This window comes from Trichechus manatus, unplaced genomic scaffold, assembly GCF_000243295.1.
Source record: "Trichechus manatus latirostris isolate Lorelei unplaced genomic scaffold, TriManLat1.0 scaffold00075, whole genome shotgun sequence".
NCBI lineage: Eukaryota > Metazoa > Chordata > Mammalia > Sirenia > Trichechidae > Trichechus > Trichechus manatus.
The window spans coordinates 9643603-9658514 of record NW_004444011.1 but is presented as its reverse complement, the minus strand read 5'-3'; the positions used below and the strand labels follow the sequence as shown (position 1 = coordinate 9658514).

General features: G+C 38.1%; 1 protein-coding gene across 1 annotated transcript in view; it reads left to right on the top strand.

Annotated features, from left to right (window-relative positions):
• MALRD1 (MAM and LDL receptor class A domain containing 1) overlaps positions 1 to 14912 on the top strand; it is a 964362-nt gene that overhangs the window by 676705 nt on the left and 272745 nt on the right. Inside the window, 1 exon segment of the mRNA XM_012556720.1 lies at positions 531 to 659. Coding sequence (XP_012412174.1) covers positions 531 to 659 — 129 coding nt within the window.

The window sequence follows — 14912 nt, the reverse complement described above, 5'->3', positions numbered from 1 at the left end:
AATAAAAAAATAAAATAAATAAATAAATAAATAAAAAGATCAGTTGTTGTCAGGGGCCCAGGGAGAGAGGAGGAGTGAACAGGTGGAGCCCAGAGCATTTTAAGAGCAGTGAAACTCATCTGCATGATACTATAATTGTGGACACATGACATCATGCATTTGCAATTAAAAGCACTGACTTGATTTCTCTCCATGTCTTTTTATTCTATGTTTTATATATAAAAATATATTGAACCCTAATGTAAACTAAGCACTTCAGACAATAATAATATATTAATATTGGTTCATCAGTTGTAACAAATGTGCCATGCTATTTATTGCAAGATGTTAATAATAGCAGAAACTGTGCAGGGGTGAAGGGGGTATATGAGTACTCTCTGTATTTCTGTGTAAACCTAAAACTTCTCTAAAAAATATGAGTATTAAATAAAATTACTAAATTAATAGTGTAGAATCTGTAAAATAACTAAAAGGAGTACTCAAATTTAATGAACATATTGACAACATACTGCTGTTGTTTTTTTCCCCAGTGGGAGAGACGTCTGAGATTTGCCCAGAAGGCACTGACTTTTTGTGCAACAACAAGAAGTGTATTGCATCCCACCTTGTCTGTGACTATAAACCAGACTGCTCTGATAAGTCTGATGAAGCTCACTGCAGTAAGTATGTCTTTTTGATATAAGACAATGAGTTCAGCACAAATTTTAACTTTATTAGTAGAGAAACATATTAGCATTGATGGATTCACATCACCAATAAGTTTTGCTTTCATGAACTACAGTTGATTTCAAATAGCCAAAACATTTTCACAACTTTTCTGTACAAATATCCAAATAACAGCTCTCTCACCCTTTAAACTTGTGGTGCAATAAATTGCTTTTAGATGGCCTTTGTAGCCAAGGTCTTACAACTCCCACAAAATGATTGGCTGGGACTATGCAAATTGAGTGGTTTATGGCCTACCAAGGGGATTGGTCAGTTTCCTATGCAAATTAAATGACTTATGGTCTACTGGGGGATTTGTCATTTCATGGTCCTGGCGGGAGGGCTGTGTCTTAAAATTGACAAGGGGTTTCCTTACATAAGGGCCAATCCCACAGAGGCTAAGGGGGACATTACTACCATCAAGAAGAAGAATCTGGAGCTGAGCACATCCTCTGGACCAAGGACCAGGGTCTCTGGCTCTGAGAACCTCATAGACCAAGAAGAAAAACTGGAACACTGAAGATGGCGAGAGACTGCAGTGTTGGGCCTCCTGGCCCGCAGAGCAAGAGCTGAGTGCCTTTGAGCAGGAGACTTTCCGGCTGAGCTAAAAAAGCTGTAACACTTGCCATGCAGGGCAGAGGTCTGAGTGTGCTTTGTGCATGGGTTGCCTCAGAGGGTCCTGTGCAGGGGTCTTCCTACGGCAGGGTAGAGCCAGATGCTTCTGGGCAGGAGGCTTGCCAACAGAAGTAAAAGAGTTGTAGCACTTGCTTGTGCAAGACAAGAGAGGCATGAGTGTGCAATGTGAAGGAGTTGCACGCCTTCCCCCAGGCAGCGTGGGCTCAGTAGCGTGGCATTAAGAGAGACCCACAAGCCCGAGTAGCGTGGCAGGAGCCAGCAATAGAGGCTTAGAAGGGCCTAGGGGCAGAGGCTCAGGAAACCCTATGCCGGGGTCTTCCTGCATGCAAGGCAAGGCCTAGTGAGGCCCAGCAGCAGAGCAGAAGCCTGAGGCAGTGTGGTGGTAACTGGAGGCAGCAGCGACATGAACACAGCATCTGACCCAAACCACGGCATGCCTGCCCAGTGACATAAGAATGGATATGGGTAATTTGAGGAAAGGTGAACATTTCCCCTTTGGAAATCTGTTGTTATAGTTAATGTTTGCTTTCTATAAATAATAATAATGGCTTTCACTTTGTCAACACTGTGTAACTGTCTCATGTGACTGGCTCGATCACAGATGAACGTAGCACCCGTGGAATGGTTGATACCAGTTGGTGTATGTATCTCATCCCTAGCAGTCTTACAGCTGCCTGAAGTTTGAGGCACAGCCTATCTGCGTGTGCAATGCAGACAGACAGACATACTGAATACTGTAACATATCTATAGCAAACAACATTACCAAAATTGTTCATCATGTAAATGTGCAGAGCTACACATAGGTTAAAGAAGAAGTCTTCAGGAAAATTTTAAAAATATATTTTTAAATAAAAAGGAAAAATATAACTTACCAAAATGTGTGAGATGCACCAAAATCAGAGTACTGGGAAATTTATAGTATTAAATGAATACATTAAAAAAGATGAAAGATTTAAAATCAATAACCTAAGCTTCTACTTCGGAGCCCTAGTGACTCAGTGGTTAAGAGCTCAGCTGCTAACCAAAAGGCCAAAAGTTTGAGTCCACCAGCTCCCCCCTTGGAAACCCTATGGGGCAGTTCTACTCTGTCCTCTGGGGTCGCTTTGATTCAGAATCGACTTGACAGCAACAGGTTTTTTTTTAAGCTTCTACTTTAGGAAGATGGAGAAATTTAATCAAGTACGTAATTTAAAATAGGAGCAAATACTGAAATCCAGGAATTTTCTTTTTCATATGTCTTACTAATGAGCACTCATATATTGTAGTACTATACTGGCAATCTGTTGCAGTTATCGTTTGCTGTATACAAACTACATCAAAAGTTAGCGGTCTATAACAACAATTTTAATGTCATTACCTGCTAATTTTAGTATTTGTGTCAGTTCTTTGTTGTTTATTGTTTGTTTTATTTATTTTGATCCTCATTATGGGTATTGTTTTCCTGCTTCTGTACTTACCTGGTAATTTTGTTTTCTAGATTCCAGACAGTGTGTATTTTACCTTGTTCAGTTCTAAATATTTTTATATTCCTTAAAATAATTTTTAACTTTATTCTGGGATGCAGTTAAGTTACTTGCAAACAGCTTGATCCTTTCTTGTTTTGCTTTTATGTGGGACTAGAGCCCTGCTCAGTCAAGAACTAATTATTTTCTGTTAAGGCAAAATCCTGTATACTGTACCTAAATGTTCTGTGAATCATGAGATTTTTCCAGTCTGGATGGTGAGAAGAGGCATCCAAGGGGATCTTCTACAGATCTCCGTTTTTCTTCCTATGTGCAGTTCTCGCTTTGTCAGTACTCTGTCCTGCGAATTCTCATTGCCTTATCTCCCTGGATATCAACTCCATCTCCTCACCTCAGGAATTCCACTGGGCTCTGCCTGGTTTCACCTTTCCTGTACCATAGCCTTGAACTTCCTTAAGGCGGTAAGCTGAGGCAATTGTAAGGGTCACCTCATTTGTTTGCTGCTCCTCAAAGATGACTATTTTCTTTGCCTGTTGCACAGTGTCTTGAGAACCAGTGTTTCATATATATTATCCATTTTCTGCTTGCTTTAGGCTGGGAAATGAACCCAATCTTTGCTACTTCATCTAGGCTGGTAGTGGAAGTATGATAGTTGTCTTAGGCTGGGTTCTCTGGAGAAGCAAAAACAGTAAAGCATATAAATATATATAGAGAGAGAGATTTTTAATCAATGAAACAGGTCACGTGATTGTAGAGGCTAGAATGTCCCAAGTCCGTGGATCAGGGTAGAGGCCTCTCCCGAATCACACAGCCACAGAAGCTGGCGAGCCCAAGATCAGCAGGTCAGAGAGCAGGGCTCCCGCTCACAGGCTGTGAAGGTTGACAAATTCCAAGACCAGCAGGCAAGACCACAGGGTTTCTCCTGATTCACGTAGCTGCAAAGGCTGGCAAACCCAAGATGGGCAGGTCAGAGAGCAGGGCTCCACTTACAGGCTGTGAAGATTGATGAATCCCAAGTTTGGCAGATAAGCTGAAAGCTCAAGTCCCAAGAACTGGAGGTGAGACAACAGGAGGCAGACTCAGGATCCAGAGACAGCAAAAAACCAGAATGTCTGCTTATATTCAGATACTGTCCACACCCCCAAGTAAAATCCCTTTCATCTGATTGGCTACTCATAGTATATTCAATCATGGGAGTGATCACATTTAAACACTGAGAATCATGGCCCAGCCAAGTGGACACACAATCTTAACCATCACAGTAGTATATTATGAAGTTAAGTGTACACTTTCTATATGACCCAGCAATATTATTTTTAGACATTTACCCAAGATAAATGAAAATAAGTACACATACAAAGACTTGTACTCAAATTCTCATAGAAGTATTATTTTTAATAGCTAAAACATGTAAACACCCCTAGTGATCATCAACTAGTGACTAGATAAACAACTTGTAGTATATCTACACACAGAGTACTATTTAACAGTAATAAAAACAAACTATTGAAACATAGATAAATCTCAAAAGCAAATTCAAAATTAAAAAGTCAGTTTAAAAAATTGATCTTTGATTTTATTTAGATAAAATTTTTAAAAAGTCAAAACTTTCTTATAGAAAGCATATTAATTATAGCCTGGAGTTGGGTGATAGAGAGGTGGAATTGACTGCAGTGGACCACCTGGAAGCTTTTAAGAGAGATATAAATCTTCTGAATATAGATTTTGATAATAGTTGCAGAACTAGATATAATTTTCAAAATTCATAAAACTGTACACATATAATACATAAGTTAATTTTGTTGCATATAAATCATGCCTCAAGATACCTAGTATTAAAAACAAACCTTCAGTACACCATAACAAATTCAAAAGAATAAAAATCATACAATATGTATTTTAAGACCACAATGGAATTAAATTGAAAATCAGTAACAGAAAGATAAATGGAAATCCCAAAATTTGGAGATTAAGAAACACACTTCTAAACAGAACACAGGTTAAGGAAGAAGTCTTAAGAAAATGAAAAAAATATATATTATTGACTAAATGAAAAGGAAAATATATCTTTCCAAAATGTATGAGATGCAGCAAAATCAATGTGTAGGGAGATTTACAGTATTAAATGCATATGCTGGAAAAGAAGAAAGATCCAAAACAAATGATCTAAGCTTCCACCCTAGGAAAATGGAGAAAGAAGAGCAATTTAAGCCTAAAGCAAGCAGAAGTAAAGAAACAAACAAAAATCATAGCAGAAATCAATAAAATTGAAAACATGTAAATAGTAGTAAAATTCATCCAAAAACAAAACAAACAAACAAAAAACCTGGTTCCTTAAAAAGATCAATAAAATGTATGATACACGTCTAGCTAGGCTAAGCAAGAAAAAAAAAAGACAGATATTACTAATATCAGAAATGAAACAGAAATCGTAACTACTGATCCCATGAACTTTAAAAGGATAATAAAGAAATAGTATAAACAACTCTATGCCCACAAATTTGGTAACAGAGACAAAATGGAAAAATTATTTTATCTTTTTTTATTGTACTTTAGATGAAGGTTTACAGAAGAAGCTAGCTTCTCAATAAACAATACATATATTGTTTTATGACATTGGTTAACAACCCCATGGCATGTCAGTACTCTCCTTTCTCGACCTTGGGTTCTCTATTACCAGCTTTCCTGTCCCCTCTTGCCTTCTAGCCCTTTCCCCTTGGCTGGTGTGCCCCTTTAGTCTTGTTTTGTTTTATGGGCCTGTCTAATCATTGGCTGAAGGGGGAACCTCAGCAGTGACTTGATTAATGAGTTAAAAGGGTGTCCGGGGGCCATAGTCTCGGGTTTCTCCAGTCTCTGTCAGGCCAGTAAGTCTGGTCTTTTTTTTGTGAGTTAGAATTTTCTTCTACATTTTTCTCCAGCTCTGTCTGAGACCTTCTATTGTGATCCCTGTCAGAGCAGTCAGTGGTGGTAGCTGAGCACTATCTAGTTGTTTTGGACTCAGTCTGGTTGAGGCCATAGTAGTTGTGGTCTATTAGTCCTTTGGACTAATCTTCCCCTTGTGTCTTTAGTTTTCTTCATTCTCCCTTGTTCCTGAAGGGGTGAGACCAGTGGAATATTTAGATGGCCGCTCACAGGCTTTTAAGACCCCAGACGCTACTTACCAAAGTAGAACGTAGAACATTTTCTTTATAAACTATGTTATGCCAATTGACCTAGATGTTCCCTGAGACCATGGTCCCCACAGCCCTCAGCCCAGTAATTCGGTCCCTTGGGAGTTTGGATTTGTCCATGGAGCTTCCATGACCATACCCTGAACAAGTTGTACTGGTTTCCTAAGTATTGTGTACTGTCTTACCCTTCACCAAAGTTACCACTTATCTGTTGTCTATTTAGTATTTTTCACCCAAACCTCGTAACCATCAAAGATTATTTCTTTTTGTGTGTAAACCTTTTCATGAGTTTTTACAGTAGTGTTCTCATACAATATTTGTCCTTTTGTGATTGACTTATTTCACTCAGCATAACGTCCTCCAGATTCGTCCATGTTGAGAGATGCTTCACAAAATCATCATTGTTCTTTATCGTTGCATAATACTCCATTGTGTGTATGTACCATAGTTTGTTTATCCATTCATCTGTTAATGGGCATCTAGGTTGTTTCCATCTTTTTGCTATTGTGAACAATGCTGCAGTGAACATGGAGTGCATATGTCTATTCATGTGACAGCTCTTATTTCTCTAGGATATATTCTCAGGAGTGGGATTGCTGGATCATATAGTATTTCTATTTTTAGCTGTCTAAGGAAGCACCGTATCATTTTCCAAAATGGTTGTACCATTTTGCACTCCCACTAGCAGTGCATAAGAGTTCCAATCTCCCCGCAGTCTCTCCAACATTTGTTATTTTCTGTTTTTTGATTTGTGCCAGTAATGCCAGGGTGAGATGGTATCTTATTGTGGTTTTAATTTGCATTTCTCTGATGGCTAGTAATTGCGAGCATTTCCTTACCTGTCTGTTGGCCACTTGAACGTCTTCTTTGGAGAAGTGTCTGTTCATTTCCTTTGCCCATTTTTTAACTGGATTTTTTGTTTTTTTGTTGTAGAGGTGTTGGATTTTCCTGTAGATTTTAGAGATTAGAAATTTGTCGGATTTGTCATAGCCAAAATTTTTTTCCCTGTCTGTAGATTCTCTTTTTACTCTTTTGGTGAAGTCTTTTGATGAGCATAAGTGTTTAATTTTTAGAAAATTCCAGTTATCTAGCTCATCTTCTGGAGTTTGTATGTCGTTAGTTATGGTTAGTATCCTGTTAATGCCGTATATTAGGGCGTCTAGCGTTGATTCTGTTTTTTCTTCTTTGAACTTTATAGTTTTTGGTTTTATATTTAGGTCTTTGATCCATTTTGAAGTAGTCTTTTATATATGGTGTGAGGTATGGGTCCTGTTTCATTTTTTTGCAGATGGACATCCAGTTTTGCCAGCACAATTTGTTAAAGAGACTGTCTTTTCCTCATTTGATGGACTTTAGGCCTTTGTCGACCATCAGGTGACAATAGGTGGATGAATTTACATCTGGGTTCTCAATTCTGTTCCATTGGTCAATGTATATGTCTTTGTAACAGTACCAGGCTGTTCTGACTACCATAGCTGTATAGTATGTTCTGAGGTCAGCTAGTGGAAGTCCTCCTGCTTTATTTTCTTCTTCAATAGTGCTTTACTTATCCAGGGTCTCTTTCCTTTCCATATAAAGTTAATGATTGTTTTTTCTATCTCTTTAAAGAATGTTGTTGGTATTTGGATCAGGATTGCATTGTATTTGTAGATTGCTTTGGGTAGAATTGTCATTTTCACAATGTTGAGTCTGCCTATCCATCAGCATGGTATGTTTTTCCATCTACGTAGATCTCCTTTGGTTTCTTCAGTAGTGTTTTGTAGTTTTCTTTTTGTAGGTCTTTTACAGCCCTGGTTAGATTTATTCCTAAGTATTTTCTTTTTTTAGGGGCTATTATAAATGGTATTGTTTTCCTGATTTCCTTTTCATCATTCTCTTTATTGGTGTATAGGAATCCAGTGGATTTTTGAATGTTTATCTTGTATCCTGCTGCTCTGCTGAATCTTTCTGTTAGTTCTAGTAGTTTTCCCCTGGAGTCTTTTGTTTTCTATGTATAGTATCGTATCATCCACAAATACGGACAGTTTAACTTCTATCTAACCAATTTGGATGTCCTTTAATTCTTTTTCTTGCCTCATTGCTCTAACTAGGACTTCCAGCACAATGTTAAATAGGAGTGGTGATAAAGAGCATCCTTGTCTTGTTCCTGTTCTCAAGGGAAATGTTTTCACCTCTCTCCATTAAGAATTATGTTGGCTGTTGGTTTAGTATAGATATCTTTTATTATGTTGAGGAATTTCCCTTCTGCACCTATTTTATTGAGAGTTTTTTTTTTTTTTTTTTTTTTTATCAGGAATGGGTGTTGGACTTTGTTGAATGTCTTTTCTGCATCAACTGAGATGATCATGTTATTCTTTCCCTTTATTTATATGGTGGATTACATTGATTGATTTTCTAATATTGAACCATCCTTGAATACCTAGTAAGAATCCTACTTAGTTGTGGTGTATTATTTTTTTGATATGATGCTGAGTTCTATTGGCTAGAATTTTGTTGAGAATTTTTGTATCTATATTTATGAGAGATATTGGTCAGTCATTTTCTTTTTTTATGATGTCTTTGCCTGGTTTTGCTATCAGGGTTATGCTGGCTTCATATAATGAATTTGGAAGTATCCCTTCGAAATAGTTTGTGTAGTACTGGTGTAAACTCTTCTCTGAATGTTTGGTAGAATTCTCCAGTGAAGCCATCTGGACCAGGGCTTTTTTTGTTGTTGTTGGGAGTTTTTTTTTTTTTTAATTACCTTTTCAATCTCTTCTCTTGTTAAGGGACTGTTTAGATTTTCAGCATCAATTTGTGATAGTTTAGGTAGGTAGCATGTTTCTAGAAATTGGTCCATTTCCTCTAGATTTACAAATTTGTTGGAGTGTAGTTTTTCATAATACTGTGTTACGATCCTTTTTATTTCAGTTGGATCTGTTGTAGTGTCCCCCATTTAATTTCTTATTTAGGTTGTTTACATCCTCTCCTGTTTTTCTTTTGTCAGTTTTGCCAGTCGTTCATCCATTTTGTTGATCTTTTCAGAGAACCAACTTTTGGTTTTGTTGATTCTTTCTATTGTTTATCTATTTTCTATTTTATTTATTTCTGACCTCGTCATTATTACTTCCTTTTCTTCTGGTGCCTGTAGGCTTCTTTTGCTGTTCTCTTTTTATTTGTTTGAGTTGTGTATCTAATGTTTTGATTTTGTCCCTTTCTTCTTTTTTGATGTGTGGATCTGTTGCTATAAATTGCCCTCTGAGCACTGCCTTTGCTGTGTCCCAAAGGTTTTGTTAGAATGTGTTTTCATTCTCATTTGATTCTAGGAATTTTTTTATTCCATCTTTGATTTATTCTATTACCCAGTTGTTTTTAAGCAGGGTGTTATTTAGTTTCCATGTAATTGATTTTTTTTCCTTGCTATTCCTGTTGTTAATTTCTACTTTGATGACATTGTGATCAGAGAAGATACTTTGTATTATCTCAGTGTTTTAGATTTTGTTGAGGGTTGCTTTGTGGCCTAAGGTGTGGTCTATTCTGGAGAACATTCTATATGTGTTGGAAAAGAATGTGAACTTACCAGCTGTTGGGTGGAGAGTTCTGTATATGTCTATGAGTTCAAGTTGGCTGATTGTGGCCTTTAGATATTCTGTATCTTTGTTGAGTTTCTTTCTAGATGTTCTTTCTTTTACTGAGAATGGTATGTTGAAGTTTACTACCATTAGAGTGGAACTGTCCATTTCTCTTTTCAGTGTTATTAGAGTTTGTTTTATGTATTTTGGAACTCTGTCATTGGGTGCGTAGGTATTTATTATGGATATGTCTTCACGATGGATCATCCCTTTAATCAAGATATATTGCCCTTCTTTGTCTTTTATGGTGGATTTTGTTTTAAAGTCTATTTTATCTGAGATTAGTATTGCCACTCCTGCTGTTTTTTGGTGGCTGTTTGCTTGATATATTTTTTTCCATCCTTTGATTTTTAATAAATTTATGTCTTTGTTTCTAAGGTGTGTCTCATGTAGACAGCATATTGATGGATCCTGTTTTTTTTTAATCCATTGTGTCACTCTCTGTCTCTTTATATGTGCATTTAGGCCATTTATGTTCAGTGTAATTATTGATAGGTGTGAGTTTATTGTTGTCATTTTGCAGTGCTTTTTTTTTTTTTAGGTGCTGACGTTTTCTTTGCTCCTCTTATTCTCCTGTGCTGAATTCCTTTCGTTTGTGGATTTTTTTTTTCATTTCTTTTATTTTGTTTTTACTGAGACTTTATGATTTTCTTCTTTATTTTGATGAGTAGGTTTGTTAACTTTCTTTGTGGTTACCCCTAAATTTACCCTCATCTTCCTAGGTTTGAATCAGTCTGTTATTATTTGGTATCACTTTGTCTTCCTCTCCATTGGAAAGTTACATACCTACACTGTTTATTCCCTCTTTTATTGTTCTGGTGTTGTTGTCACTTGCAGATTAACCTCTCTGATTCTCTTTTGTAAATCCTTTGGTTTTGAATAGTCTTAAAGACTTAATTTCCTATTTGGTATCTGGCTGGTGCGATCTTGCATCCTAGATTCAGGCAGTGGTCTGATGTTTGTTCTCAAACTGAAGGACTCTGTTTAATACTTCTTATAAGTTTTGTTTGGTTTTTACATAGTCCCTTAATTCCTGTTTATCTAGGAATGTCCTAATTTCACCATTATGTTTGAATAAGAATTTTGCAGGATATATTATTCTTTGTTGGCAATTTTTTTCTTTCAAGGTTTTACGTATGTCATCCCATTGCCTTCTTGCTTGCATGGTTTCTGCCAAGTAATCAGAGCTTAGTCTTATTGTTTTCCCTCTGTATGTGACTTTTTGTTTTTCTCAAGTGCTCTCAGGATTCTTTCTTCATCTTTGTTTTTAGTGTGATTATGATATGCCTTGGTGAACATCCTATATAGTGTTCACTGAGCTTCTTGGATGGTCACCATTTCATCTTTCACGATACTAGGGAAGTTTTCTGTCAGCAATTCTTCAGTGATCTTCTCTGTGTTTTCCATTTTCTCCCCCTGTTCTGGAACTCTGACCACTTCACATTTTTGCTTTTGATTGTATCCCACATAATTGTCAGGGTTTCTTCATTTTTCCTCATTCTTTTTTTCTGATTTTTCTTTAAACAAAGTTGTATTTACGTGTTTGTCTTCAATTTCACTGATCCTGTCTTCCATTTTTTCAAATCTACTCCTCAGCCCTTCTATGACACGGTCCATTTCAAAATCTTGTTGTTTATCTTTTGAATTTTTGATTGTTGTTTTTGTATGATTTCTAGTTGTGAATTTATTTTGGCATTTTGTTCCTGTATTATTTTCCTGAATTCTTCCTTTTTTTCTGTATTTTCCATGAATTTTTCCACCTTTTCCATGAATTTGTCTATGTTTCCCTCATTTTTGTCTGCTTTTTGCTTCAACCCTTGGGTAGCTCTGAATATTAGAGATTTTAATTCCCTATCCTATTTGAATTCCCTAGTTCTAGTGCCTTTTCTTCTACTGGAAAGTCTTCTGGAGTTTTATTTTAGACACCTCCTGAAACCATCCTGTCCTGTTTTTTTAATATGTTTTGCTGTTGTCTGCTGTCTTCAGTACATTCAGTAGTTATTTTATTGATCGTAGATTGTATTGATTGTAGATTTGTTTGTTTTGTCCTGCTTTTTTGTTTTATTTGGTTATGTATGAGCAGGCTGTCTCTGCATTCTTTGTTGTTTGCTTATCTGTGAACATGACATTTTTCACCTCCTTGTTCAATGGGCGGGGCCTGACACTCAGCTATGGTGCAGCAGGGCAGGTCCAGCAGAAGAGGAGTGGCTGAGATGGGTTGTTTCTGGCAGATAATGGGGCTGACAGGGTGAGCCAAGGGTTATAACAGGGCAGGTTCTGGTAGGCTGTGCCTGTGCTGCTTGGGATTGCAATGTTCAGCACATGCTATAATGTTCAGCACACAGTGCAGGTAGGCAGGAGGGAGGGGGAGGTTGTGATGTGTGGAGCTAGATTGTGTATGGGAAAGAAGAGAGAGAGAAGAGGGAAACAGGAGCCAAAAAAAAAAGAAAAGAAAAAGTGCTGTGTCTGCTGTTGGAGTGGAGAGACAAGAAACCAAGAAATGAAGAAAAACAAAAAGAAACAAAATGCCCCCAGGGATCCCACCAGCATGACTGCGCAGACTGGGGAAGAAGCTACAAAGCCACACAGTACAGCCTAGCCAGAAGGGATGGAGATGATACACAATGCCCCAGGTATTCAGGAGACAAGGAAAGTAGAATGAGTCAAGAAACTGAGAAATGAAGAAAAATAAAAAGGACAAAAGAGAGAGAAAACAAACAAACAAAAAAAGCACTAGGGAATCCCACCAGCTTGGCAACATGGACCAGGGAAGCAGCTCCCCTGAAAAGCAGCACTTCACAGCCTGTCAAGAAGAAGCAAAGATGGGACACAGGGTCAGGTGTTTGAGAGAAAGGAGGGAGAGGAGGTATGAGGCAGGGAAGAAACCAAAAGAGGCCAAAAAAAGCAACACCCCCAACAAAGAAATGGCAGTGAAGAAGCTGGCCAGTGTGTGCAGGGCAAATCCACACGGCACTGAACCATCACCTCCTGTGCCGCAGTCACAGCCCTCTGGGAAGCAGTGGATCAGCCAGCTGGGAAGCCCTAGCAGGGGGAGGCAGGGTTGGGGGTGAGAAAGCATGCCTTGCTGGTTATCAGGTGCTCTGTCTCCTGCTGGGAGCTCCGTGAATCTGCTTTCCCATACTCCCTGTTCACCAATCTCTGACAAGAGTCTAAGACTGTGGATCCATGCTGTGTTAGCTGATAGGGAACCTCCACTCATAACTCTCCTCCCTCTCTGTTCTCTGTCCGTTTCATATTCCATTCGATGCTTGGTTGAGTTCTTTATCTCTTCATTTGACACTTAGGGTTCCTGTGGTGCTTCTGTCTATAGTGCCATGTTGGCTCCACCTCTGGATGAATTTCTTGAAAGAAACAATCTAGTAAAACTTACACAAGGACAAATAGATAATTTAGACAGTCCTATATCTATTAAAAACATTTAACCAGCATTTAATAACCTTCAAAAAAAGAAAGCACCATGGTCAGATGGTTTTGCTGGTGAATTCTACCAAACATTTAAGGAAGAAATGATATCAGTTCTCTGCAATCTCTTCCAGAAAATAGAAACAGAAGGAAAACTTCCTAACTCATTCTGTGAGACCAGCCTTATTCTAAAAACAAAACCAGATAAAGACATTACAAGAAAGGAAAACTACAAACCAGTCTTTCACGAACATAGATACAAAAAATCTTCAACAAAATGTTAGGAAATTGAATCCAATTTATAGAAAGAATTATAAACCATGAGCAAGTGGGACTTATTCCATATATGCAAGTATGGTTCAACATTTGAAAATCAATTAATGTAATCTGCCACATCAATAGGCAAAGGAAGAAAAATATATGATTGTACAATTGATGCAGAAAAAGCACTGGACAAAATCCAACACTCATTCATAATAAAATATCTCAGCAAACTTGAAATAGAGAAGAATTTCTTTTATCTCAAAAAAACAAAAACAAAACTATAGCTAACATCACACTTAATGGTGAGAAGCTACACACTTTCTCTCTAAGATTAGAACAAGGCAAGCATGTCACCCATCACCTCCTATTCAAACTATACTGGATGTCCTAGATAGAGCAATGAGATAAGACAAGAGAAGAAAATGTATACATTCAAATGGAGGAAATTAAATTGTCTTTGTTTGCAGATAACCTGGATATAACAGCTGAAAATTCCGAAAATCCAACAAATTAACTGCAGGAACAATTAAACAAGTGTGGCAAAGTTGCAGGGTATAATGTTAACATACAACAGTCAATTGCTTTCCTATATACCAGCAGTAAACAATTGGAATTTGAAATTAAAAACACAATTACATCTACAATCGCATCAAAAAAATTGAATAATTAGGTATAAATCTAACAAAATATGCATAGTATCTGTGTGCTTAAAACTACAACACTCTGGTAATATAAATTTTAAAAAATACCTTAATAAATGGAGAAATATTCCATGTTCATGGATTGGAAGAGTAAATTGCTGGTGAGGATATGTAGTGACAGGAACTTTCATTTCTGGTATGGAATGCAAAATGGTACAGCTGCTTTGGAAGAGTTTTTTAAAATGCTAAAAAATAGGCGGAGCCAAGATGGTGGTGTAGTAAGATGCTTCCTATATCCCTCTTACAACAAAGACCTGGAAAAACAAGTGATTTGATTATATATGAATATCTATGAGCCCTGAACAAGGCAAAGTTGAGGAGTCAGACTGAGTGGCGGCAGGAGAGGGAGACAGTTTGGAAGAGGCCAGCAACACCAGAGCAGCAGCGGAGGGACAGCAGCTCTTCAGCCATGCCGGCAACTTCCCAGCCGCTCCGGTCCGCAGTGAAGCAGGCAAACAGCTGTACACTCACTCGGAGAGCAACACCAGAGTGGCAGCAGTGGGATGGGAGCTCTTCAGCCGTGCTGGTAACTTCCCAGCCATGCCAGGTCTGCAGCCAAGCAGGCAAGTGGATGTGCGCTCACTTGAAGAGCAGTTTCCACATCAATAGAGATCCGGCAGCAGAGATTCTGCTTGGACGCTCTGAACCAGTGAAAAGCAGCTCCCAAGAGGCTAAGATAAGTACATGCGTGCACCCTTTTGCAGGGATTAAAAAAAAAAGCCCGTTTGGGAAAAACCTCTCTCTCTTTTACCTCCTCCCTCTGTTCTCTGCACCAGGAGTCCACTGGGCCAGAAGTAGATCCCAAAAGGTGCCCTGACCCATTCTCTTGTCCTTGGAGAGGGAACAAATAAGCTACTGGCTCCCCTAAGCCAGGAACACAGGGTCGGCACAGCTCCTTTGTTAGGCACAGGTGTCAGGGATCCGCAGGCTTTGAGTGC